Source organism: Eleutherodactylus coqui, chromosome 7, assembly GCF_035609145.1.
Source record: "Eleutherodactylus coqui strain aEleCoq1 chromosome 7, aEleCoq1.hap1, whole genome shotgun sequence".
NCBI lineage: Eukaryota > Metazoa > Chordata > Amphibia > Anura > Eleutherodactylidae > Eleutherodactylus > Eleutherodactylus coqui.
In genome coordinates, this window is record NC_089843.1 from 48,289,371 (window position 1) to 48,317,195 (window position 27,825).

A 27,825-nucleotide genomic window follows, 5' to 3' on the forward strand; every position below is an offset into this window, starting at 1 on the left:
GCTAATGACCAGCAATCTTGTAGAGAACCTAACCAGCTAGTGGAGACCCAAGCAACATCGGCTTTGGTGAGTTCTCAAACCTCTGCCGAGAGTGTGATCCTGATACATGAAGCTCCCGTAGTCTAGGTGGTGGTTTCCTCTCCAATACGCCCCCATGTAGGCTCCTGCCAGCATTTTCAGCATACCCGAGAGCCCCTCCAACAGCACTGATAATAAACAGCAGATTTTTCTGGAGGAAACCATGGCCAGCCTCATATTTCACCTGCATTGTAGTATTACAGGATGGCCATTCACATGAAGTAGTATTAACATGATGGCAGAAGGCCTGCTCAGATGAGAGCTTCTCTTACTGACCACCTCTCTGTTCTAGGACATAGAGGACAGGTCCTGAGTGGAGAACCCTACTCTATGATGTTCATAAGCCTTAATGGTGCATATCAACAGGCAATGCCATCTTGGCGCAATCCTTTTAAGGTCCACTTATTTAGGACCCATCTATTTAGCAGCCATTGGAAGCCTATACAATACTATATTATACTCAGGTCTACCTGGGTGATTAGAATACCATAGTTATGTATTGTCTATTATGTTTAACTTGTTTTCTACATTTGTAATATTCATCTTAGTGTGTGATTCTGACATCACATCCTCTCTAGTGCTGAGACCCCAGGTGTGTGAATCATGTCCTGTGCTGCCAGTCAGCGAGAACTGCAGCGCGCAGTGGTCTCTCACACTATGTTAACCATCACTTCTCTTCCAATTCTTCTCTGCCTCTTCTTATGTAAGTCACATTTATATTTATCAATTTACATCAAATATGTTGTAGGAATGCCATTCATTTTTTTATATCCCCCCGGTGACCCCTGATGAAGAATTGCATATTGGAATATAAATTTTTATATATTTTTTGGTGTATTTATTATTTTAAAAAATTAAGGGTAAAAAAAACAACTTTTTTTTATTTTTTCTTTAATTAATTATCTTTATTATTATTACTTCTAAATGCATCAATTGGGATATTTTATCAAAATCTATACTCTTTCCTGAGTGGATGTTTTCTATTTTTTTTTCTTATAGTATAAGCTCCTGTTTTCACGGACGGGGATCAGAAATGCCACTTTGTGGCTATGCCCTATTACTAGTTAACATTCGCCTGCCCTCCAAATGTTATTTTTTGTATTAAAAGTGTATAAGCAATAGGAGTTTAATGGAGTTTTAAGACAGGACTTTGCATTGTGAATTATGTAATTAATGAATATTTTGGTTCCATATAAATATTTTATTTTTTATTATTATTATTAACAAAAAATATTATTGCTGCAATAAGAAAAAATTTTTTTTTTTATATTTATTTGCTTGTTATAGAGAAGGACGGATCCACGTAACATCACAGAAACGATGATAATGATGATGATGGATATTTTTAGTATTGGTTATTAGTTAATATTATTCAATGCATCTAATATATATTAGCATGTATGTTTACTAGGAAGAGGGGAATAAGCATGCCTTTGGGAGACAGTCAGAAAACACCATCTCTCCAAACACATTTAGTTATTGGGCGATTCTGTGTTTCGCTGATTCCTAATGAATTTTACCTACAGTGTTGAGTTTGTTGAATTTTTTTTTACATGTATTTGTTTTTGGAAATCTTTTTGTAATTAAATATTTAAAGTTTGATAAGTGAAAATATACAAACATGTCAATTCATGAGATCGTATGACACACGAAAGACCTAAGCTGGTTATAAACATTGGATAAAGGATAGCCAAATCTGACTGCTTCAGATGACAACTTAATATGTTTGGGAGAACCTCCCAACTGTCTCGATCCCAGAGATTTGAGGAAAGATGGACCATGCATGCTCAATGCCCCCTAAGAAATAGAATGCATGCACAGCCGAGCTAAGCTTGCACGTTGATGTTATGGTGGAGAGATAGCTTGATAGTAAGGTAGTATAGTGTAGCCTGACCGGCTTTAGATGCACAAGTTTAGCAGAATGTTTTCAAGGTGGCTTTGAAGGATCGATGAAGGATCTTTAGTTTAAATAATGTCTTACTGTATCAATGATATTCTCGAATGATGATGATGAATAGAAGTATTACTTATTTCTAATAAGGCTGCCTCACTACCCAGATATCACAAACAGCCTAATGTATAGTAGATGCCCGCATATCTCTACTGGCTAACATTGATTGATATGGTCAAGGGTGGACATAGAGGTGAGTGGGGCCCAGAGCAAAATGGGGTCCTTTTGGTGCTGGTTAATACACCACATACTTGTTTACTTACTCAGTAGGACCTGTGGAGAGGGAATCCCTGTACAGGCTCTTACCACCCACTATAATGATTGATTCCGCCAAGATCTACCTAGGAGCCCCATGACAACAACATGAGTTGCCTCTGTGGTATATATACCATTAGAGCTGACGGTTTTTTTTATGTTGACCATAGCTGTAACAAGTCTACTGAATCTGTCATTATCATTGGCTGCTGAAAACGTTTTTGCACCGGCCAGAACCATCATTAGGGTGTTGCGGTTACTGGATGGCCGGGTAGCATCTTGGTTGGGGCAGTAAAGTGGTCAATAGCTCCATTGGTGATGCAAGCCTGTGCAGATTGCAAATTAGGTGTCCACTGGTTGTAGGTTGTTCATCTAAAGCCGTCAAGTCATTAACAATGCACAGCCAGTGAACATTAAATTCATTAATGAGCTGCATGGACTTACATCACCATCAGGCATCTTGGTTGCATCTCTGCTGAAAGCAAGATGTAACCCATCCTATACAACGACCGCTAGATGAGAGCGGACCTTTAGGCTGCAGCAGCCTTCTACCACGACAACCTGCAGATCTCCGCTCATTGCCTGATGGCACTTGAAATTGATGAGCTACAGCTGGACTCACTACTTAATAGGTGCTGCCTAGCAATCAGTGGAGATCCACAGGTGGCTGCAGCAGAAAGCTGCAGCATGTATGGGAAGCCTTAGACTTATTTTCAAAAGTTTTTTTTTTGTAATCTCATGTAATTAACTTTTTTGATTTTTGTGTTTATTAACTATTGGATGAGAAAATACAAAAAGATAATGATTAGAGATGAGCGAGCATACTCGCTAAGGGCGATTACTCGATCGAGCATGGCCCTTAGCGAGTACCTGCCTGCTCGGGAGCAAAGATTCGGCTGCCAGCGGCAGGCGGGGAGCGGCGGGGGAGAGCGGGGAGGAACGAAGGGGAGATCTCTCTCCCTGTCTCCTGCCCGCTCCCGCCTGCTTATGGCCGCAACTCACCTGTCACCCACGCTGGCAGCCAAACCTTTTCTTCCGAGCGGGGAGATACTCGCTAAGGACAATGCTCGATCGAGTAATTGGCCTTAGCGAGTATGCTCGCTCATCTCTAATAATGATATTTACATGTAGGCTTTCCTCCAAGCAATCCCTCTCATCATTTCAAAATTATCTACTCCTTTACTGTCTAGGATCTAATAGTAAACGTTCTTGGAGTATTATCATTCGATCAGTGATAAATCTTCAAACTACTTGACAAAATATTGTGAACAAAAATGATGGGCACATTTTTTTATAATGAAAGCCCTGAGGTCGGGTTCATATCTTTCATTGTTTTGTTCTAGAATTGCTGCTATAGGAAACCACAAACAACATGTAAAACATTTGCTAATTTTTGCTCATTTAATGTAACGGTACAAATGTCACTAAATACGAGGGACGGGGTAGGCTCTTAATAGAAAAAACCCGCAGCAAATCCCGGGTAAGGCTGACTCCGGACTGAGCTGTGGGAATGGCATCTTCATAAATGCAATTCAAAAACATTTTAAAATATTCTGTTAATGAGATATAGAAAAATAAAAAAGTTTTAGTTTGTCCTAAGTAGCAATGAGGAAACTTCTCATAGTTGCTTGTGACTGATCCTGATGACCAATTAGTCAAAGAAGAAAGGAGGGTTAGTCAGGTTTAATTTTAATTTTGGCTTATCCTTTGTTGTTCTCAATTCAGATGAGATCTGAGATAAGACCATTCTCTGCATAGGCTGGGGTCACACCTGTGCTATCAGTTGCCATTGCTCAACTCTGTTCCATGAGCCAAAAAACTGGAAGTGTCGGATCTAGCATATGCCGGACACAAATGGCACCTGACTGATCCTATTGGCTATAATTGGGTCCATCCAGCTCTGGACATAATAATGGGGCACATGGTGCCATTTTGTCTGGAACAGTCACCGTGGATGTGAACATCACCTAAGACAAACTTGCCATGCATGTTAATAGGGAATTTGTAAGTGCTTACCGTTGGTCTAACACCAGTGGAAGCTCTTGGTGGCAAATTTTCATTACTGTACTTTCTATTAAAAGAGTTGTCTCACCAAGACATGTCCTTCTTGAAATGTTGCCGTGGTTGGCTTCTCTAATCTCCAGCGATTAGTTTTTATTGCCTGCCATGCTATAGCCATGTCTATTGGAGCAGGAGGAGCTTTTATAGAGTGGCACTCCATTTGTTCTCTTGGGTGGAGGGGGTCCCCACTCCAGGACAACCATAGGCACTAATAGGGCATGTGGACCAAAGTTGTGTCTTTACCAGAAAACACATTTAAGGAATCATATTTTTACCAATAAAGACAATGAATTCTAAAACAAAAATCCATCTTTACTCTTCTATGATGGAAATTAGAAATTTACGAATCAGTAAATCTTTGAAATTACACATTTTCTGGGTTCACGTATTCTCTTGTGCTATATGAAAAAGAAAAATGGTACTGATTCTACGATCGCTCATCAATACCACATGGCTGGGTTTTGTCTGTCATCCTTGAGGACCAGGCCAGTTTTTTAATGTTATCTCTTTACATTGTGGTGGTCATTCCTTTTTGGTAGTCATAGCTGTATAAGGCCTTTTTTTTGCTTTATCAGTTATGCGTTATTTATGTGCTGCTTTTTAGTATATATGAATTAATTTATTTTAATTTTTGCTTTATAAAAAATGCTGAGATAAAGCAAATCCACCACAGATCATAAATAATGTTATAAATTTATTGTATAAGTTGTTATATTTGGGGCATACCATAAGTGGAAATTGCTGATGTGCTGGTACTGACATTTAATTAATTGCATTTATTTTTACTATTTTTTTTTTCTTACACATTTACTTTTTGTTAACATTTTTTGATAAAATACCAACCAACCAAGATGATCGTGAGAGATCAGTGGTCTGGGCAAGATACATAAACCTAAAAGGTAGAAAAGGAAATGAGGGGAAATATACTGTATTGTGCCATCCTATATCACTTGACACAGCAGGTACGCGTAAAGCGATAAACAATATCAAAGACATTTTGATGATAACCATGAAATAACACCATCGGAGGGACGAAACTTGTATTGCATTTCTTTTAGTACAATAGAGAAGAAATGTATTCCTATTTCACCCCTTATTCTTTTCCAAAAATGAGGAAGACGTAGACCTAAAAGTCAACTTGGGGCAGAAATGGATAGCAACTAGAGATGAGCGAGCATACTCTATAAGGCAAACTACTCGAGCGAGTAGTGCCTTATTCGAGTACCTGCCTGCTCGTCTCTAAAGATTCGGCTGCCGGCGCGGGTGAGAGGTGAGTTGCTGCGATGAGCAGAGGGGAGCGGGGAGGAGGGGGAGAGAGAGGGAGAGAGAGAGATCTCTCCTCCATTCCTCCCCGCTCTCCCCCGCCCCCTGCCGGCAGCCGAATCTTTAGAGACGAGCGGGCAGGTACTCGAATAAGGCACTACTTGCTCGAGTAGTTTGCCTTATCGAGTATGCTCGCTCATCTCTAATAGCAACTTGACAATGCACAGATATATCAGAAAAAATACAATCAAATGACTTAGCAGCTACATTGGACGCTTCAACGCTCAAAGAACCACAATGGAGAGTCACAAACAAAAAGCTCAGAGAAGAAAGTAGAGTTTTTCTGTCATACAGGACGAGTTGAAATATTTGCCTGGTTAGAATGTCCGGCTACTAATATATTCTATACTCAGTTATCTGGAGGAAGTCTTCTTGCAGTCTCCAAAATACATATTTGTCCTCTGTAGAAGCCTTAGAGCAAGCCTGCACAGCATACAGCCTGCGGGTCACATGCGGCCCAGCAGAGGATTTATAGCGGCCCACAGACTGTGACCTGGCTATGATGTCAAGAGGATAGTTGCTAGCCTCTTGACATAATAGTCATGTTACAGTCCGCGGCACAGTCATGTCACACTAGCCACTGCTAGCGGTAAGGTCTAAACTTTACTGCTAGCAGCTAACAATAGCGGCTAGTGTGACATGACGGTGCAAGGTTAAAGGAAGGACAGTCATGGGACTGGCCACACTGCGCAGCACCAGGCCGGTCTCATAATTGTCATCCAAGTCAGGAAATGTCCTGTAGGCTGCGGAAGCAGCGGTACGGCAGAATCTTTCAACCTGTCCTACAGTATTTGGAGCCGTGTTTATGTTGCAGTAAGTGCACTGCAGGGTGAAACATTTTCTGTGATTTTACTTGGGCTATTTCTTGGGTTCCTAAGTATATATAGAGCAGCAGTTGCACAATAATAGTTTTTCTAAAAAAAAACTTGCATACACATTCTGTGTCCAAATACCAGCATGAACCAATAGAGGTCCGTGCTCAGATCTATTCAGCAGCAGACCAAGCTTCCTGATGTTTGCTATATAGTTCAATCATTAAGCTATAGAATAGGTTTTTAGTGGCTTTACTTATAAAGTGAGTCGCTGAAAACCTATCTGCAGCCCCAAGAGGTTTGCCGATTTTAATTTTGGCCCCTTCCTACTGCCAAGTTGTGCAGGCCTGTCTTAGTGTCTGCAATGAGTTCCTCCATTCTTTGTAGATAAAGTACTTCTTAAACCCTTTCCATTATGGAAGGAGGTCTGGATGCTGATATTTTTTGTTACGTTTTTATTTTTTATCCAAGATTGGATTTTTAATTTTGATCTTTTTTTTTTACAACAATGTAATGTAAGGCCTCCTTCCCACGAACGGATTTACGCCGCGTAAATCCGCGGAAAAAATCCGCTGCGTTGCCCCATGCTATTAGGTTCTATTGAACCTAATAGCACAATGCTCACGATGTGTAATTCCACCGCGGAATTTCGCACAGTGAAATCTCCCGTCCTCACCCGCAGCATGTTCTATTTGCCGCGGGTGTACGCGCTGACGGCTTCCATTGCAGTCAATGGAAGCCGTCCGTTCACGCTATCTCCCGCTGCAACCAGCGGAAGATAGCGTGAAAAAACGCTTCCCCGCCTACCGCCGCGCGTCATATGACGCGGCCGGCGCGGCACGTGACACGGCCGGCGGCGTCATGTGACGCGGTGGGCGTGTCACATGACGTGACGGCGGTGGGCGGGGAAGCGTCTTCACGCTATCTTCAGCTGGTAAGTATGGGGTCTCTGGGGGGCGCCGTGACGGGCTTCACTGCGGAATATTACGCGGCGGAGCCCGTCACGCTCGTGTGAATCCGGCCTAAGGCAGTTGTTGGGTAAAACCTAAGCAAGCCTTAACAAAAAGAAATATGGTTAGACAACCCTGGGGACCGGCTCCTTCAATGGGCTATCTGCCCTGTAATGCAGTCAAAGATAGTACCCCTTCTCTTGAGTCTCTGCCTTTAGATGCTCCCTCTAATCTCGGCCATTGGAAGGAGCAACCAGTTTGTAATACAATTTCTGCCCAACTCATTGCTAGGCAGCATGATGGCATGCTTGTCATGATGTTGCTACTTTCTCCTGCTCATGACAAGCATACGCATCATATGTCTAAGGGCGCCCACCCACTGGCGTTTTTTTACCTGCGTTTTGCGTTTTTCCTGCACAGGCATAGAGATAACATGTGTTCCTGTCCACTGGCGTTTTTTTTGCGTTGCGTTTGCGTTTTTAATATAGGAACTGTCAGTTGCATATGTGTCCTTATTTTTCTCGTAATGCACCCATGAATGTCAATGGAAATTAACAGAAAAGCCGCGAAAACGCCGCGAAAAACGCGCGGAAAAATCGCGGGACACGCGGCGAAAACGCTGCGTTTTTTTCCCGCGGAAAACGCAAACGCCAGTGGGTGGGCGCCCTAATAGTATTAAAAACAACATTTTGATGTTTCATCCAACACTGGTCTATGATTCCTTATGTTGCATCTTTTTTAGGTACTCACCAGCTGAAGCTTACCAGCAATCCTTTGCAAAGGGGCATCCGAAAGACAATGACTTTGAGCTGTCAGGTTGAATCCGGTGAAGCGAATGATGTTGGGGTCTTCTGGTTCCGTCATCTGAAATCGGCCACGTCACCAGAATCCATTGTGTATCTCAGTGCCACAAAAAAACCAACATACAAGGATCAAAAAAGTGGCAACGATCGTTTCATCCCAAATGCATCAGGATCTACTTTCACCCTGGACATTAAAGAATTCGATGAGAAAGACCAAGGAACTTACTATTGTTTGATTAATAAAAATTCAGTGCTACATATCAGCCCAGGTTATCAGCTTATCTATACTGAAGGTAACTACGTCCAGAAATGTATATATCTCAACAGATAATGGCCCATTGGCTCAATTCATGTGATGTTCTCTTCTGTTGTCACTTGCATAGAATTAAATGACAAATTAGACAGATTATAACCCATGGAATAGATGACATTGGATAATTACGACCAGATATTCTACTTTCAATTTTTTTGATGCTTTTTCTTTTTTTTAGTAGCAACACCCAAACCAAAATCGACAAAACCGCCTCCTGCTGCAACGACAGACCCAGGAGATCCATGTAACTGTGGCCCAGGTACGTGCTGCAAGATCCTATCAGTGGTAGGGCATAGCTAAACGGGGATTCTGGTGGAAAATGTGCCCTTGGAGTTTGGTGTCGGGGAGTTTGCTTTGGTTAGCGTATTGGTGACTGGTGATTGGTGAAGGTAGTGAAAACTTGTGCCAAATTTTTTTTTAATATCATAGTCTTGTATCTGATCAAAACATTCTTAAATGAGATTTCCGGTTTAATTGGATTCATATGAAAAAATAGATTTCTGTCTTTTATTAAAGAGGTCTTTTGATTTATATATAAAATGTGGCAGTGTAAGGGAATGATACAACATAATAAAAACCCCTGGTATGTACTTAGTATATCGCCAAATGCTGCAGTGCCACCATTCCTGCCCCCCTGTCTTTATTTACATTGTCTGCATCAGTGAAGTGTCTGTATACCTCCATGGCTGCTCCAGTCATTTGCCTGCCCCAAAACAGAGCGTCACTAGTTATGTCCCATTAACCCTTTCCAATCCAATTTGTATCCTGGTTTTCTTAGGGGGCTTACTCTTTTTCTGCCGCTATAAAACGGCACTATCTGCTGGCTAAAGCCAGTACTGCATGAGGGGATGCATTGAATAGGCTCCGACAGCAAAAAGGCTGGCAAGATACAATAAGAAAACCCCGACGGATGTTTTCCAACATCAGAGCTGTACAGCCCTAAATCATAATGTCTTTAGATGTCAGACAATGGATTGGAAAGGGTTAACAGTGCTAGGCCTATCAAATACTAGCCAGAGTGACTTGTATATGAGGTGTCATAATGGCCAAAAGACCGGTGATGTCACAGGTCACATGATGTCTGCAACAGGGGTTTACATTTGAAAAATGAAATGTGGGCAACAGCTTTTCTGATGTGGTTACACTTGGAATTTTTGCAACCGATTTGACGAGGAGTCCGCACTGATTCTGCGGTAATTCTTATCACTTTCCATTGGAATTCCCATTGTAGTATTATGGTGTGGATTTTTTTATGCATGTAGCTTTCAAATCCGCATGCAGGAAAAAAGAAGTGACAGTCCACACGCAGATGTGCCCATTTCAAAGAGGTTAATCCACATGTGGATCCATGGCCGTGCAATGCCAGCTGCAGGTTTCTAGCGACCGGATTCTGTGTTGAATTCCACCTAAGGCCTCAGTCAGACGGGAGTGTTTGCTGCGCATGTTTTCTGCATTTGCGATTCGCATCTATTAGAACCAATGTTTTTCAATGGCAGCGGTCACGTGTCCGATTTTTACATGCGCAAAAAAGTCCATGACGCAAATTATAGGACACTGTATTTTAAAACTCAGCTATCTGGGTTCGCAAAGAATTTTCTCAAAAACGCAGGACTTGCCATTGCCTGCTATTGTGTTCTTTAGAACATGCCGCACTGTGCAAAATTCTATGGCCATGGTAATATGTAATAAAGAAATAAGCCATACTCACCTCCTTAACCCCTTGAGGACACGACCATTTTTTTTTCTAATTTTGCTTTCTCCTCCCCATTTTTAAAAATGATGACTTTTGTATTTTTCCATTCACAAAGCTTTCTGAGGGCTTGTTTTTTTCAGAGCGAGTTGTATTTTTCAATGGCACTATTTAATGCACTGAAAAACCTCAAAAATGTTTTTAAATGGAGTCCAATGTAAAAAAAAATGCAATTTTCGACATTTCAGGGGGGTCTTGTTTTTATGGCATACACAGTGCAGCAGAAAGGACATGTGACATTCATTCTGTGAGTCAGTATGATTAAAACAATACCACATTTATTTAGTATTTTGCTGTCCTACTCCATGTTTTCAATGGGACTAGCAGTGCTGCCGCTGGCCCCACTGAAAACACTGGCGATATTGCAGCGGTTTTTTTGCTCTGCTGGGCAAGTGTTTTCACTCGCTCTCGCAGCACAAGAAATAAAAACGCCAGTGGGTGTGAGCCCTTACTTTGACAGAATGGACTTTTCCGAATGTGGTGATATCAAATATGTTTTGCTTTTTTAATATAAATACGGGAAAAGCGCTTTCTTAAAAACGTTTAATATCCTTTATTTTTTATAATAGCAGCATTCTTTATTCACTTATTTTTACTTTTTTTTTTAATCCCCAGACGTCGTCCTCATCTGCAGGGGGGGGGATGGAAGAGCCAGGAGCAGGAACTGAGCTCCCGCCCCCTCTCTGCCTCCTCTCCGCCCCTCTGCACTATTTGCAATGGGGAGAGGCGGGAGGGGGTGGGGCTAATTCTCGAAACTTAGCCCCGCCCCCATCCCACCTCCTTTCATTGCAAATAGTGCAGAGGGGTGGAGAGGAGGCAGAGAGGGGGCGGGAGCTCAGTTCCTGTTCCTGGCTCTTCCATCCTCCCCCCCTGCAGATGAGGACGACGTATATCGGCTTGGCGTGAAAACCGAGCCGATATACGTTCGTGGGAATGCAGCCTCATTGTTGGGAGTAGGGAGAGGGGTTGTTTGGAAACTCAGATTACCAATCAGGCCATTTAAATGCTGCTGTAAGAATTGATAATGGCATTTAAAGGGTTAACAGCTGTGATTAACTTGAACTCAAATCACCGCTGTTGTGACCCAGACATGTAGGAAGTGGACTCTGCTTTCAAGCCTGAGCCATATTAAAGACACACACCTAAAATGTCCATATAGGTCTCGGAGCATGAAAAGGTTAAATGGCCCCTGATCTAGCCCTGGTCACTACTAGATCAAACACAGGAAGCTGATAGCAGTCATATGCCATTAATTGTGCACTTGATAGCTCGGCCAATCACAGGCTCCAGTGGTCATATGCTATTCGTGGCAGAATCACTGCTAAAGCCTGAGAGTGCCCGAGCAGTGATGTGCAAAGTGAACTGCATGTGATCGCTACCAGATTTTTCTGGGTTAGGAGAGGCGCTGGATCAAGTTGTTTGTCAGTATTTGTTGCAAAGTGTGCTGTTGGGACATTCCTTACACATTGTGGCTGTTTTTGGACAGGCGGTAATGTGTCCTCAGGCTGTGTTTTGGCAAGCAGTCTTGGGCATTCATGAAATGTCAGTGAGTGCTACCGCCCCTGGTGTATTACCATTGCTACTGAATAAAGTTCTCTCTCCTTGCTATTTTTTAGTTCTGTCTGTTTTCTCTCATTCTGTGAGGTTGGCACAGTGATCGCTAAGGGTCCTTTTATACAGGACGACTGGCGAGATTGGCACAGTTATCACTAAGGGTTCTTTTATATAGGGCGACTAGCAAAGTTAGCACAACAATCACTAAGGGTCCTTTTATACTGTACAATTCGTGAGGTTGGCACAGTGATCGCTATGGGTCCTTTTATACAGCACAACTGGCGAGGTTGGCACAGTGATCGCTAAGGGTCCTTTTATACAGGACGACTGGCGGGGTTGGCACAGTGATCACTAAGGGTCCTTTTATACAGAGCGACTAGCAACGTTGGCACAGTGATTGCTAAGGGTCCTTTTATAAAGTACAACTGGTGAGGTTGGCACGGTGATCGCTAAGGGTCCTTTTATACAGGGCAACTGGTGAGGTTGGCACGGTGATCGCTAAGGGTCCTTTTATACAGGACGACTGGCGAGGTTGGCACAGTGATCACTAAGGGTCCTTTTATACAGGACAACTGGCGAGGTTGGACCAGCGATCGCTAAGGATCCTTTTATAAAGGACGACTGGCGAGGTTGGCACAGTGATTGCTAAGTGTCCTTTTACACATAAATGATTTTAAGGCTGGGTTCACATGGGCATAATTGCTGTGGAATTTCCTTGCAGACCCTGATGGGGCAATTCTACCCCGTGTGAACCCAGCCTAAGGGTGCATTCCCACGAACGTATATCGGCTCGGTTTTCACGCCGAGCCGATATACGTCGTCCTCATCTGCAGGGGGGAGGCTAGAAGAGCCAGGAGCAAGAACTGAGCTCCTGCCTCCTCTCTGCCTCCTCTCCGCCCCTCTGCACTATTTGCAATGGGGAGAGGCAGGACGGGGCAGGGCTAATTCTCGGAACTTAGCCCCACCCCCGTCCTGCCTCCTTTCATTGCAAATAGTACAGAGGGGCGGAGAGGAGGCAGAGAGGGGGCGGGAGCTCAGTTCCTGTTCCTGGCTCTTCCATCCTCCCCCCCTGCAGATGAGGACGACGTATATCGGCTCGGCGTGAAAACCGAGCCGATATATGTTCATGTGAATCCACCCCACATTTGGCATTGCAGTAATCGTACTGACCCATAGAATATAGTTATCATGTCATTTTTGTTGCAGTGTGTGGGCGATAGAAACAAGACACACTGAAAGATGGCAGAATGTCATTGTTTTTTTTTCCATTTTACTTCACTTTGAACTTTTTTTAAAGTTTTCAGTATGCTATATGGTACATTTAATAGCACCATTGAAAAATACAACTCGTCCAGCAAAAAAACAAGCCCTCATACAGCGACGTCGATGGATAAATAAAGGAGTTAGGATTTGTTTAAATGAAAAAAATGCTTGGTCACTAAGGGGTTAAATACCTTGACCATGAGACGTGCTGCTATTATTCAGTTTCACCAGTGTAATCAGTGTGTTTTAATTTTACAGAAACATCAATTACTTTCTGTTACAAATTTGTTTTTGAGGGTGCGGGCAGACGAGCGTAGGCGTATTTACGTTCGCACGAGCGCAACGTATAATCGCCCGAGCGATCGTTTTTCACCGATCACGACCAGAGCTAGAAAGCGTATTTTCTAGAGATGAGCGAACACCAAAATGTTCGGGTGTTCGTTATTCGGAACGAACTTCCCGCGATGCTCGAGGGTTCGTTTCGAACAACGAACCCCATTGAAGTCAATGGGCGACCCGAGCATTTTTGTATTTCGCCGATGCTCGCTAAGGTTTTCATGTGTGAAAATCTGGGCAATTCAAGAAAGTGATGGGAACGACACAGATACGGATAGGGCAGGCGAGGGGCTACATGGTGGGCTGCATCTCAAGTTCACAGGTCCCACTATTAAGCCACAATAGCGGCAAGAGTGCCCCCCCCCCCCCCACTGTCAGCATAAAGATCGTCCTCCTCTGGCACAGCTGTAACAGCTGTAGCAGAGAAGAACGATGTTTGCCCATTGAATTCAATGGAGCGGCAATACAGCAGGTTCCACTGAATGCAATGGGCTGCCCGCGATCGCAGGATGAATGGTCGGAAAGGGGTTAAATATATAACCCCTTTCCTGCAATTCATCCAGAAATGTGTTACACTAAAAATATATACCGGCGTATAAGGCGACGGGGCGTATAAGACGACCCCCCAACTGTCACCTTATACGCCGGCAATACAGTGGAGCAAAGAATAAAAAGCATTACTTACATTTTTAGATGATCTGCGGCGCTCCTGCAGGCTGTCACTCCCTCCTAATCCACGGCAGACAAGCTTTCTCTATGAAAGGCTTTAAATCCCTGCCTCCAGAAAGACACGTGCCTTCAGCCAATCACAGCCAATGACAATGATGTCATTGAATGGCTGTGATTGGCTGTGTTTCTGGAGGCGGGGATTTCAAGCCTTGAAATCCCCGCCTCCAGAAACACAGCCAATCACAGCCATTCAATGACATCATTGTCATTGGCTGTGATTGGCTGAAGGCACGTGTGCTTCTGGAGGCAGGGATTTAAAGTCTTTCGTGGAGAAAGCAATACTCTGCCGTGGACCAGGAGGGAGTGACAGCCTGCAGGAGCACCACAGATCATCTAAAAACGTAAGTAATGATTTTTATTCTTTGCTCCACTGTATTGCCGGCGTATAAGGTGACAGTTGGGGGGTCGTCTTATACGCCCCGTCGCCTTATACGCCGGTATATATTTTTAGTGTAACACATTTCTGGATGAATTGCAGGGAAGGGGTTATATATTTAACCCCTTCCCGACAATTCATCCTGCGATCGCCGGCAGCCCATTGCATTCAGTGGAACATGCTGTATTGCCGCTCCATGGAATTCAATGGGCAAACATCGTTCTTCTCTGCTACAGCTGTTACAGCTGTGCCAGAGAAGAAGGATTTGTCTTCTATATGTTCTCAATGGGGTCAGCGCTGCTGCCGCTGGCCCCATTGAGCGCATATAGAATGCATCCATAGCGAACCGCGGGAGGGGCAGACTTTCATATCAGGCGGACACCTTATCTCCCCAGCCACTCACAGCAGGGGGGTGGTATAGGGCTTAAACGTTGCAGGGGGAAGTTGTAATGCCTTCCCTGTCTTTATATTGGCCAAAAAAAAGCGCTAACGTCTCAGGGAAGAAAGTTTAAGTAACCCGGACACCGCATGGTGTTCGTTACGGATAATGAACATACCGAACACCCTAATATTCGCACGAATATCAAGCTCGGAAGAACACGTTCGCTCATCTCTAGTATTTTCGTTTGTTCCTACTTTGCAAACGGTCTTTTCGGCGATCGAATATGCGTTGGCGCGTATTTCGGTTGCATATGTTCCGTTTTTTTCGAATTGCCGTTTTTACGCGCCGTAAAATCGCCCATGTGAACGAATACATTCGAAACCATTGCCTCAGATGGTCACGTATATACGTTTGGTCGCAAAAACGCGCCGTTTATGCGCTCGTCTGCCCGCTCCCTGAATTTGTTGCAGTGTGATTATTCAAAAAATCATTAGAAGCGAAAATGCAGCCGTCATTCACTTTTTATTCATTGTCCATTTTATGTAGCATAAAAAAATCCCCCTTGGCTCATTCACTAATCGCTCACTTTAAATACCGATCATTCAGTCGTTCTCAGTCACTTATACACGATTTCTCGTTTGAATGATGTACCTGCCTGTGTAATCCGGCTGCCCGAGCTAAATTGTTCGTTTGATCGTTTTTTTTCTGCAAACAGCTAAAAGTTTGTAAATTTGGCGAATAAACCTAATTTGCAGGAGGAAGGGGTTGAATAATTTTGACTGCAGTTGTACCTGCTGTAACACGATAGGGAATTTGCATGCATTGACCACAATCGTCAAACAACTCAGGAAGTAAAAACTATACTAACGAAGGTCGTGCTATTCTTCTCTGCATTGTGGATTGACATGTGGTTAGTAATCAGGCTCATACAGCATATCAGACACAGGTGTAATATTTTATAATACATACCACAGATGTTTATGGTATCTATGCCCCAAATAGTACAGCTTATTGTGAAAGCAGTCTATACATGTAACTATATGAAGTATAATAAGCCTGTTGTGTGTACGTTGTGTGATTACTACATATTTTCTCTTTTATCTGGCAGAGCAAAAGGATCAACCATCATTGGGTCTATCATGTGACATTTACGTATGGGCTCCACTGGCAGGAATCTGTGGGTTTTTTCTGATCTGCTTTCTGATCACTTTCATCATGCTCTGCTGCCGTAAGATATTTTTTATATCCATATAAAAATAAAAGTAGTATTATAAAAAAATGTGTATGTGTGTGTATGTGTGTATATACACACACACCAACAGTAAGGAACATCAGAGTGTATATATTATACACATACGCCTCTGATGTTCCTTGAATACATATACATGTTGAGATACATATATATATAGTGAGAGACAGTGACTGGCAAAGTGCTGGAGGGCAGATATGTTTCACCTAGAGTGCTCATATGTGGCTTTAGGGAGCACCTCGGCAGATACGTGCCACCGAGCGGCCTGGGCTCGGTGGAGGAAGCCAGCATTTGGGTTTCAGTAACACTAAGTTACTGACACATTGTAGTTTATGTAGTGGCTCCAAGCCGCATAGTCCGGGCCGGCTTTTCCTGGAGTGGTCAAAGCGAAGGGTGGGATGGCCACTCTCACGTACCAGGTGAGGCTGGTACCAGGCCGTACCAGGCCTTATAAAGCCTGGGCCTGCAGGTCTTGGAGCAGATGTTGGCTGAGAGAGCCAGAGAGACGGCTCAGTGGAGCTAGGAGCCCAGCGTGTGGCTGAGAAGGTCAGCGGTTAACAGGGAGACACCCCTAACCTCCACACCTAGGAGAGGTGTGTGCTGAGACCTCTGCAGGTCTGAGGACCAGACTGGCTGTGCACAGCAAGCGGTGTTTTTCAAGTGAGTAGTCAGGGCCGGTCTATGTGTAGTGAGCGCTCGGACGAGCAGGTGTTCATTTATGTTGGCCTGGAGTTAAGGCCTGTTTTGCTTTATTTTGTGCTAAAATAAACCCAGGCGAAGCCTGGACTACGAACTTTATTCCGTGTGTCACTGTCTCTGGCCTGTGGATGCCCAGGTTGCTACCTATCCTAACGCTAATCCCTCACATTATATTTTTATATATATATATATATATACACACACATGCAGTATGGACTCTAATGCTAAGTGCAAAAGTATTGGCACCCCTGTGTAATGTACAAAATCTAATTCTCTAACTGCCCGGTGTCGTACAAACATGAAATTTGGCACAACCATTCTTTAGGCTCTAAATAGGAAAAGTAAAGGGGTCACAACTTGATTATTCAATGCTTAGTGCAAAGTAAGTGCACCCCTATGTAATGTAACTTCCCGATGTCGTACAAGCATGAAATTTGGCAGGAGCATTCTTTAGATCCCAAATAGGAAAAGTAAAGGGGTCACAACTCAATTATTCAATGCTAATTGCTCAAGTAAGTGCACCCCTATGTAATGTAACTTCCCGTTGTCATACAAGTGTGAAATTTGGCGCGAGAATTCTTTAGGTCCTAAAGGCCCATTTAGACACAACGATGATCGCTCAAAAGATGTCACTCAAGCGACTTTTGAGCGATCATCATTGTGTCATTTACAGCGCAAGATGATCACTCAAGATGAGCGATCATCTTGTGCTGCCAGCGGAGGCTGCAGAAGGCAAGCGGGATGTCCCCGCTTGTCTTCTGCATACAGCTGTTCTCCTCCGCTACAGCGCCCGGCTGTTATACAGCCAGGCACTCAGAACGGAGGATGCAGAAGACAAGTGGGGTGTCCCTGCTTGTCCTCTGCATCCATATGTTTTCTGCATGGAGAGCCTGGCTGTTATACAGCCGAGCACTCTGTGCCAGGTATGGAGAACAGAGCTGGACCACTCTGTTCTTTATACCGAGCCTGTTATCAGGGACAGGCTACAGCTGAAACAATAGTATCAGCTGTATCCTGCTGTGAATCCCTGATAAGGCTCATCGTCATCTTTCAGCACACTGAAAGACAATCATGAGCGACGGCTTAACGAAAACTGCACGATGGGCGCACATTTACACGCAACGATTATCGCTCGAAAGACAGCTTTTGAGCGAATTGTGAGCAATAATCCTTGTGTCTAAATGGGCCTTAAATCAGCAGAGTGGGAGGGGTGGGACATTTTGCAGAGGGACATCAGTACATGCAGTCTGAGAAGAATCTAACGCTCCTCTATGTGTATGCATATTTTATTTCTTGGTTTCTCGGAAGTAACCACAACTTTATAAAAGTTTCCATGCCAACAACACGTAAACAAATGTATCAAATTAACTCAGGCAAAGCCGTGTATATCAGCTATCAATATATATGTCTTTTTACATGCCTGCACTGTGTATATGTCAAAATAGACAGCGGTATTTAAAGCGTTAACAGTTCCGACGAGAGACGCAGCTTGTTGGAACTGCTACCGCCAGGTGTGCGCTGTAAGAACAGCCGACACTCGATGTCTGTGGTCCCGTAGAGTGTCCCGCGATACGATTGCGGGATGCTGTGCGGTTGCTAGGCAGCCGCACAGCGTCTCGAGATCTGACCGGACAGGCTTGATAGAAGCCTGTCCGATCCCTGCACAGTATGATGTTCGTATCTTGCGAAGTTTGTAACTCGAACATTTGCAAGTAGGGGACTATCTGTATATATATCAACTGTATGGACATGTAAAAAGTGCTTAAAGAGAAGAGAGAGTTGATTGTTTCTTCTTATATGGTGGGGCTGGTAGAAGATCTTGCATTCTTAACTTTGACTGTGAGGTCCAGATAAAGTTAAACTTGCATGATACAGGAAGACACAGAATAGCACATAGTCAATGTTTTAATGCTCATTTTCTTGTCTTCTTTTAGGCACAAGGAGAAGGGTATGCCGGTGTAAGCCTAGGTGAGAACATCTCATGAATCGAACATGTCCAGCTTCAAGAACTGGCTGTCCTTAGAATAACACAACAAACATAACTCTATGCAACAAGATAAATATTTAGTCCGAATAGATTGCAGTCTAAAACACATCAAAGGCGGGGGTTGTGGTTCTTCCTGTTAGATCTTATTTTTGTTAACATCTCTGTTCTATAACACTCTATAAAGACATAAAACACTACACCTCCCAACATGACCTGACCTCTAGACATGGCCATAATACAACTCTCTTATACTCCACACCAAAGACACTACACCTCCCAACATGACCTGACCTCTAGACATGGCCATAATACAACTCTCTTATACTCCACACCAAAGACACTACACCCCCCAACATGACCTGACCTCTAGACATGGCCATAATACAACTCTCTTATACTCCACACCAAAGACACTACACCCCCCAACATGACCTGACCTCTAGACATGGGCATTATACACTTCTCTTATACTCCACATCAAAGACACTACACCAACCAACATGACCTGTGGATTTCACTTATCTGGATTTCAGTAAAGACTTTCATAGGGTTCCACATAAAGAGCTTATAGATAAGTTATTGAAACATGAAGTTAACCCTTTGACAGTCCGGTGGATTCGCAGTTGGATAAAAGATAGATATCGGAATGTTGTTGGTAACGAGTTACAAGTGGTGACCACAAGGGTCTCTTCTGGGTCTGGTTCTTTTTAATATGCTGGTGACATAGGGGGAAGGTTTAACAGGTGAGGTCTGTGTGTTAGTTGATGACACAGTGTATAATAGGGCTGATACTCCTGGTGGGGACTACAACGTGGAGAACAATTAAGCCTTACTGGATAAATAGTCAAAACAATGAAAACTTATGAAGAAAGACTTAAAGGACCACTCAGGTGAAAACACATTTTTCCATTTCTGCCCCCCTCACCTGATTGCCTGTCAAACTCTCGAAAGTCTCCTCCATATATTGCAGTCACATCCATGCAGTGCAGCCTCCAGTATGATATTTATCAAGCACCATCTTGATATTGAGATTTTTCCTTGCTTCTTCTTCCACTATTCTGTGCTGTCAATCCAATGACACTTCAGCACAACATAACATGAGCAGCTAGAGCCTGTACCATCTCTGCTTGCTGGGAGGACACTGTTTATCATTACTGTGTATATTCATCTAAATAAGCTGCAAACTATAAGTATACAGCCCCCCTCTAAAGAGCTTGTGTGGTAGGGTCCATTACAAAAAAAAAAACGGTGCTCTTTAAAGGGATTCGGTCATTAAAAAAAATGTAGCAATACTTACCTATTCCTTCCCAAGCAGTCGTCTTACCGCATCTTCTCCTCACCGATCTTCTATTGGCTCCTGCAGTCCCCCAAGTCACGTCACCTCCAGACGGCACTAGTCACTAGTGAAGTAACGTACACTGACCTGCTGGAAGGAGACTGCTCCAAAACAGAAAGTAGAGGATCCAAATGGCTGGAGGTGACGTGACCCTGGGGACTGCCGAAGCCAGGAGAAGATTGCTGAGTAGAAGATGTGGTAAGAAAACTGCCTGGGGAGGAATAGGTAAATATTGTATTTTTATGACAAAACTACTTTAAGTTATCACTGTCTGCCCATTGTGTCACATACACTGGGACTCAGTTGGATAGAATAAAGGGGGCGATAACTGTACTTGGTGCTAATTTAGAAAGACACAGGTTACATGGGTTGGTAATGGACATCTCAACAACTGGTAGGTAAGCAAAGTAAAATCCTGTGATTAGCGGAAATTTCAGTTTGACTATACAAACAGCTGCGGTCAGTATGCCTTGTGAGTGGCTGTGCAATATATGGTGTTGTGGATTTGAGCCATGCCACAGACTAAAAAAATACCCAACCACAGCTAAGTTTCATTTTTTTCTAAATTAACATAGCTATAGGAAAGTTTGTTTCATTTTACCTTTGCATTTCAGACAACTCTTTCTCATTATGTTACCATCAGCTCACAAAAGGCTCACTCCAGTGAAAACATATTTTTCCATTCTTGCCCCCCTCACCTGATTGCCTAACATACTATGGAGGTCTCCCCTATGTATTGCAGCCACTCTCATGCAATGCTGCCCCTAGTCTGAGGCACTATCTTGACAGTGAGATTTTTTTTACTCTCACATCAATCCCATGATGCATCAGCACAGCATTAGCTGAGGTGATACCATTTCTACCTGCTGTGGGACAATTTAATTATTTATCATTACCTTCTATATTCATCTAAATAAGTTACAGAGCATAAGTATTTAGTAAGTAGGATGAGTTGTGATCTCCTCTATTATACCTGTGGGGCAGGAGATGTGGCATCATCATTGGTAATTGTCACAGGACTGTCTGTTTACCCCTCTAGGCAGGTTCTGTGGTAAGATTCATGAAACAGACTGAGAAACTGATGAGTTTCAGACGGCATAAAGCTGAGTAGATGTGAGCTGGTCAGAATTGAGATCACATAGTAACATTCCATCTGAGGAAAACGAGGACAGGACTCTCAGACAGAAAGAAATAAGTAACCAAGGATATACTAGCTAACTTACAGCTACACAATGAATGAAAAAATACTTCAGTGACCCTTTAACCCCTTAACACTACAGGACATACAGTTACATCTTGCAGGTTCGGGGTATGTATGGAGGGGGATCGCAGGTCGCTTTTATTACTTTTTATTTTTAATAAACTTTTTTTAAAATACTTTTTACATTTTTTTCCCATAGGGGACATGAACTTGTGATGGTTTGATTGCTCCTGTTGTATGATGTAATGCCATAGCATTACAGTATGCCGCTATCTGACAGGCAATCTTTCAAGCTATGCCACAAGCATGACCTTGATAGACAATCTACAATAGCAGCCCTGGGCCTTTCAGAAGGCCCCCGGCTGCCATGGCAACCACATGGCAACCTGCAATATTATCACAGGGAGGACAGTGCAGGACCACCGAATATCGATTGAGGCATTTAAATGTCGCTGTCAGAATTGACGGCGGCATTTAAAGGGTTACAAGCTCCAATCAGTGGCTCTGCTTATCGGAGCTGCGATCCCCAACATACGCCTCTGGCTCCATTCATGAGGTAATGTAATAACAGTGCTGTACAACGTGTAACTTGGGGTTCGCTCGCATCAGCATATTACTTTGCATTTTTGAAGGATCTGTGACAATGAAACTGATAGCAAACAGAAACCGTACTTATTGTTTTTGTTTAAAGATCTGGTAGGCAGATGTATAAAAAGTTGATCATTGCTACTGTGTTTCCCCCGAAAATAAAACAGTGTCTTATATTAATTTTTGTTCAAAAAGGTTTAACCTTTTTACATGTATAGCTGCCTGGACACTATTTAAATTGACTTTTTAAATTAACTGTTAGCAGGGCTTAATTTTGGAGTAGGGCTTATATTTCAAGCATCCTCAAAACGCCTGAAAAATCATTTTGCATCCTCAAAAATTTTGGAAAATCATGCTATGTCTTATTTTCAGGGTATGTCTTATTTTCAGGGAAACAGGCTATTAGCTGGTTTCTGTTTTGTTCCATTTTTTTAATAGATCCTTTTTGTCACTAGAGAAAGATTTTGTCTTTCTTCTTCTCTGCACATGCTCATGGAGAAAACAAATCTGTTAGGCCACTTTCACGTGGCCGATAAAATTGAGTGAGATTTATACACAAATCTGAACCCCATTCTTTCGATCGATCGCAGCATGTCCTTTATTTGGACATTCCCTCGCATCACCCATTGTTTTCAATGGGACTGGCAAAGCATTGCACGGCGTGCGAGGTGCAAGAGAGTGCAATGCGAGGTTTACAAATTGAAAACAATGGGAAACACACCGCGATCCTCCGCCACTGCTTCGCTGAACACAAAAGTGCTCGCATTCGCGGGGAAATCGCACATAGGCGAGTATGATATTGGGCTGAGTTTTACGGCCCGATATCGCACTCACACGCATGAAAATAGAAAATGTTCCATTCAGTTATGTCATCCATTGACTATAATGTAAAAAAAAAAACTGGAAGGGCCCTTCCCGTTTGCTCCCTGTTTTTTTAATGGGGAAAACAGCATAGCAATCTGCGCTATTTTTTCTCATAAAAAAAAAGAAAGCAGACAGAACGTAACTGAGCAGAACCAATTATCAGAAAATCCCATTCTCCAAAAATTACAATTAATCTGTAGATGAACTGAACAAATAAGGGAAATTCTTTTCCAGCTACATCACTGGAAAACTAAGTAAAAATCAAAATCTGGTGGGGCAAAGACAAGCAATATTGGCTGTATCTTCACATCTGGGAAGCTTGTGGAAACCCATCATAGGACGGGAGAATGTATGGGGTCACAGGTGGGGATGGTACTTAATATCACTGCTCAGTCCTGTTAGGCTGAATGGTAATCCCACACTGTTCGTTCAGACTGAGGGTATAACCAGCGTCCTCAGTGAGGAGGAGCCAGAAGAAATGTGTACAAACTATGGCTGATTGGCCGTCTAGAAAACACACCTCCCAGCTGACAAATCAATCCACACACTGACAGGAAATTGTTCCCACTGGCTTCCAGCACCTAAATGAAGCTGCGCATGCAGAGGAATTACATGGGTCAGGCCTGACGCCGTGATGTCACCCCGTTCCCAATCCTTTGATGTAACTGGCAAACCATGATATCTTGAAAATTTTGACAAATTGAAACATAAAGTATACTTGAAAGTCGTAAAACTTTCCATGTATACGTTGATTAAGCTTTATTAATATAAAACTATTAAAAAAAACTTTGAGTTAAAAATCTACTGTCTATTAATCCATGCTTATCAAAATTTTGTTTAACAGGCCCATGGATGAGAAGAATGGTAAAATGAATAAAAATATTCCAAATAGGCACATGTGATGCACAGGATGAACTGATTGCCTTCTCTGCTGACTTTGCTTGACTGTAATTCCGGACACATCATAGCAAAAGTCCCACCTGCTCTATAAAGCCTTGTCGCTATATTACAAGTACTCATTTCTTCAAGAAACCTAGAAGTAAATCACTTATGATGTCAAATCTGTATTTCTGGATGTAGTACTGTACATTAGAAGTTATTGCTAGACATTGTTTTTGATATTCTTTCTTTTTTAGTCTGAGTGACATTTTAAAGGTAGAAAAGAGCATCTTTAGTAGAGTGTTGTACCATGTTAGCCAACCATACACCTTTTTTTTCATTGGCTGAGGGCTCAGTCACACGGGCGCCGATCCGCCCGTGTTTCTGTACGAATCTGACAGCTGCACTGTAGGTGCGGACAACTCTCCGCACCGGCCGGTGAAAGAACACATGGCCGGCAATGGAGCCGGTCATGCAGAGAGTCGTCCGCACGTGGTGCGGCTGTCTTCTCGTGCAGAAACACGGGCAGATCGGCGCCCGTGTGACTGAGCCCTAAGCCTGACCTCACATAAGCATAATATGGGCACATGTACAGTACATCAATTTGTATCATGGTGGTTCAGTAGTTAAAGCAGTTTTCTGGAACTTTACTACTGATGTCCTATTCTCTGGTGCAGCTCGTTGGTGCACGCTCTTCGGAGACCTGATACAAAGTCCTAAAAGGTAGAGCAGAAGAAAAAGATGAAAGTGGCACTCTTATCATGGCTGAATAAATGAACCATTTAGGCCAGGAGCACACTACCATATTTTAGCTGCCATTTCACATCCCTAATGTGAAACTCAGAAGCGTAACTTGAAGCTGCCGGGCCCCAGTGAAAAGTGTGGAACTGGGCCCCGAACTACAAAGCTTCATTGATAGTATTGGTTTGCAATATGGGCAAGAGAGACTTTATGGGCCCTCTAGTGCTCCTGGGCCTGGTGCGATCGCATCCTCTGCACCCCCTATAGATACACCCATGGTGGTAGCCCGACCTCAGTGCAGGTCTCCTGATCCAAACTCTGAGCATCATACATTACTATTATGCTTGACGTTCAGGTCAGGAGACCCATGATCAGGCTGGGTTGCACTTTATAGATGCAAAACGATGGCCAAAGCATGGTAGTGTGCTCCAGGCCTTATTCTGAGGATGGCTTCCATCGCCTTCTTTGACTCTTTAAAACCACTCTCTACTCTGGAGAATATGTGAGCTTCCTCAACTGGGACCACCCTCTATTAATTTAGAATCACTAGTAGATATTAAGAGGTAATAATTTTTAAGAGTGATGAAAGAGTTCCACTGCAACAGTCTTCTATATATACACTCTTTATAAAAATAAATCAAGAACCTAGAAGGAGTTGTCATGCAAAAAAACCGCATGCAGTTCCATCTCAGGCAGATATACAAATAATGAGAGATGTGGAGTGATTAGATGAACGGTCTTGCCACCTGAGGCCCTAAAAGTGGTTCTCCCCTTGGCCTATAAAAAGCTCTCAGAAGCTCATTGCGTGTAGTGACCTTTTCTTCCGCTTGTGTGGAGCTTGTTGACCCCTAGACACCTTTATAATACAATTGAAAAGATTTTGCCCAGTTAGCAGAGTCTGAGAGGGGCGCATTGATGAAATACAAGAAGCTGAATGGTCTTATCGACAAATTTCCCTTGATCTGGGCCGTTCTGACCCAACTGTTATGAGTTGTTGTGACCAGAGGATGCATGAGGACATGCACACAAGGCAATCAGGCTCAGGATGTCCTAAACAGATGACTAGTAGAGAGTATAGTATGATTGTTTAACAAAGACAAGCAGCTATAACTATTTTATTGTCTGCCATCTAGAGACACGTGGCACCATCGTTACACCTCTGTGTCTGTCTGAACCATTTCCAGGTGCTTGGCTGCAGGACATTTGGTCTCATGGTGCCCATTATGTAGCTGGTATGCTACAGAGTGGAACCAGGTTGTCTTCTGCAATGAACCCAGGTTTAGTTTGGGCGATGACGACAGTCGTGTTTGTGTCTAGAGACCTCGGGGCGAGACCCTCAATCCTGCCTTTGCTGTGGAGCGGCACACTGCCCCCACTGCTGGTGTGATGGTCTGGGGGCCATATTACACAACATTCGGTCACCCCTACAAGTGGTATAAGGGACAATGACAGCTCAGCGATATGTTCAAAACATCCTGCAGCCACATGTATTCTTCCAAGGCGGCTTCCAAGAGGCATTTCCCAGCAGGATAATGCTCGGCCACACACTCAAGGATGTTACAGGAATGACTCTACAACATTGTCACACTTCCATGGCTGCCCAGTCGACAGATTTATCATGAATAGAACATGTATGGAACTGTCTGGGACACCAACTTTCACAGCCTACAAGTTTACATGATCCAGAGGTTCAGTTAAAGCAAATGTAGAGTAATATGCCACTGGATACCACATGGAACATGTATGCCTCCATGCCTACCCATATTACATCTTGTATCCAATCTAGGAGTGGCCCAACGAAGTACTAGAGCCTCCATGCCTGCTCGTATCACATCTTACATCCTAACTAGAAGTGGTACAACAGGGTACTAGAGCTTCCATGCCCACCTGTATCACACCTTATATCCAAGCTAGAGGCGGTATAACAGCGTACTAGAGCCTCCATGCTCGCCCGTATCACATCTTGTATCCAAGCTACAGGTGGTACAACAGTGTACTAGAGCCTCCATCCCCTCACCCCCCACCCCCGTATTACATCTTATATTCAAGCTAGAGGTGGTACAACAGGGTAGTGGAGCCTGCATGCCAACCCGTATGACATCTGTATCCAAGCTAGAGGCGGTACAATAGAGCAATAGAGCCTCTATGCATCAAAACTAGAGGGGGTATAACAGAGTACTAGATCTTCCATGCCCGCCCATATCATATCTTGTGTCCAATCTAGACACAGTTTAACAAGGTACTAGAGCCTCCATGCCCACCTGTATCACATCTTATATCCAAGCTAGAAGTGGCCCAACAGAGTACTAGAGCCTCCATGCCTGTTCGTATCACATCTTACATCCAAGCTAAAGGTGGTACAACAGGGTACTAGAGCCTCCATGCCCACCTGTATCACATCTTGTATTCAAGCTAGAGGCGGTATAACAGGGAACTAGAGCCTCTATGCCTGCCTGTATCACATCTTGTGTACAAGCTACAGGTGGTACAACAGGGTACTAGAGCCTCCTCCCCCCCCCCTCCCCAACTCCTGTATTACATCTTGTATTCAAGCTAGAGGCAGTACAACAGAGTAGTCGAGCCTCCATGCCCGCCTGTATCACATCTTATATCCAAGCTAGAGGCAGTACAATAGGGCAGTAGAGCCTCCATGCCCGCCCATATCACATCTTGCATCAAAGCTAGAGGGGGTATAACAGGGTACTAGAGCTTCCATGCCCGCCCATATCATATCTTGTGTCCAATCTAGGGACAGTTTAACAGGGTACTAGAGCCTCCATGCCCACCCGTATCACATGTTGTATCCAAGCTAGAGGCAGTACAACAGGGTACTAGAGCCTCCATGCCCGCCTTATCATATGTTGTATCCAAGCTAGAGGCAGTACAACAGGGTACTAGAGCCTCCATGCCCGCCTTATCATATGTTGTATCCAAGCTGCAAGCAGTACAACAGGGTACTAGAGCCTTTAAAGGGTCAGTTTTCCAGATTAAATTCTGCTTTTGCTCTGATACTGTAATCACGTACTTATACCAAAGTTACAATCACACAGAGAAAGTTTCATTCGCTTCCGACCACTTGTACTGGATGCTTGATTTTTTTTTTACAATGAGTGTATATTTTTTCTAGTTGCATCAGTTGACATAAATTTGACAAGACGTTTCTTTCCAGTGATAAACGATATATCAGAGCATGTAACGACCACCTCTGGCTGCGGCTTATAAAACTGTGTCACATTATTGCACCTGTGGATGACAACTGCACTTTAGTTGTGAGATGCCGGTTATATTTGTTTGTATGTGTATTTCCTACTAGTAATAAACTTGAAATGTTTTTCACTTTTAATA

The 27,825-nt window shown here is 43.4% G+C and overlaps 1 protein-coding gene across 2 annotated transcripts; it reads left to right on the plus strand.

The window, feature by feature from the left end:
• Positions 1-669: 669 nt before the first annotated feature.
• Positions 670-27,792, plus strand: CD8A (CD8 subunit alpha). 2 transcript variants are annotated; one of them, XR_010785803.1, is made up of 7 exons: positions 670-781; positions 8,173-8,526; positions 8,725-8,805; positions 16,045-16,164; positions 18,819-18,852; positions 23,705-26,770; positions 26,835-27,792. XR_010785803.1 is itself a non-coding variant. In XM_066572968.1 (6 exons), exons 1-6 carry the CDS (start codon positions 682-684, stop codon positions 23,760-23,762), a joined length of 747 nt encoding a protein of 248 aa, XP_066429065.1. In that variant the 5' UTR covers positions 670-681; the 3' UTR covers positions 23,763-27,792. The 2 variants fall into 2 exon arrangements, 1 of the variants encoding a protein (XP_066429065.1); XM_066572968.1 differs by having other exon boundaries at positions 23,705-27,792.
• The last annotated feature ends 33 nt before the right edge of the window (positions 27,793-27,825 follow it).

Excerpts from the sequence above, each read along its gene's own strand:
- CD8A (XM_066572968.1), top strand. The coding sequence starts at position 682 with ATGTCCTGTGCTGCCAGTCAGCGAGAACTGCAGCGCGCAGTGGTCTCT. Across the intron at positions 8,527-8,724 it reads TCAGCTTATCTATACTGAAG|TAGCAACACCCAAACCAAAA; the intron begins GTAACTACGTCC and ends TCTTTTTTTTAG. Across the intron at positions 8,806-16,044 it reads TCCATGTAACTGTGGCCCAG|AGCAAAAGGATCAACCATCA; the intron begins GTACGTGCTGCA and ends TTTATCTGGCAG.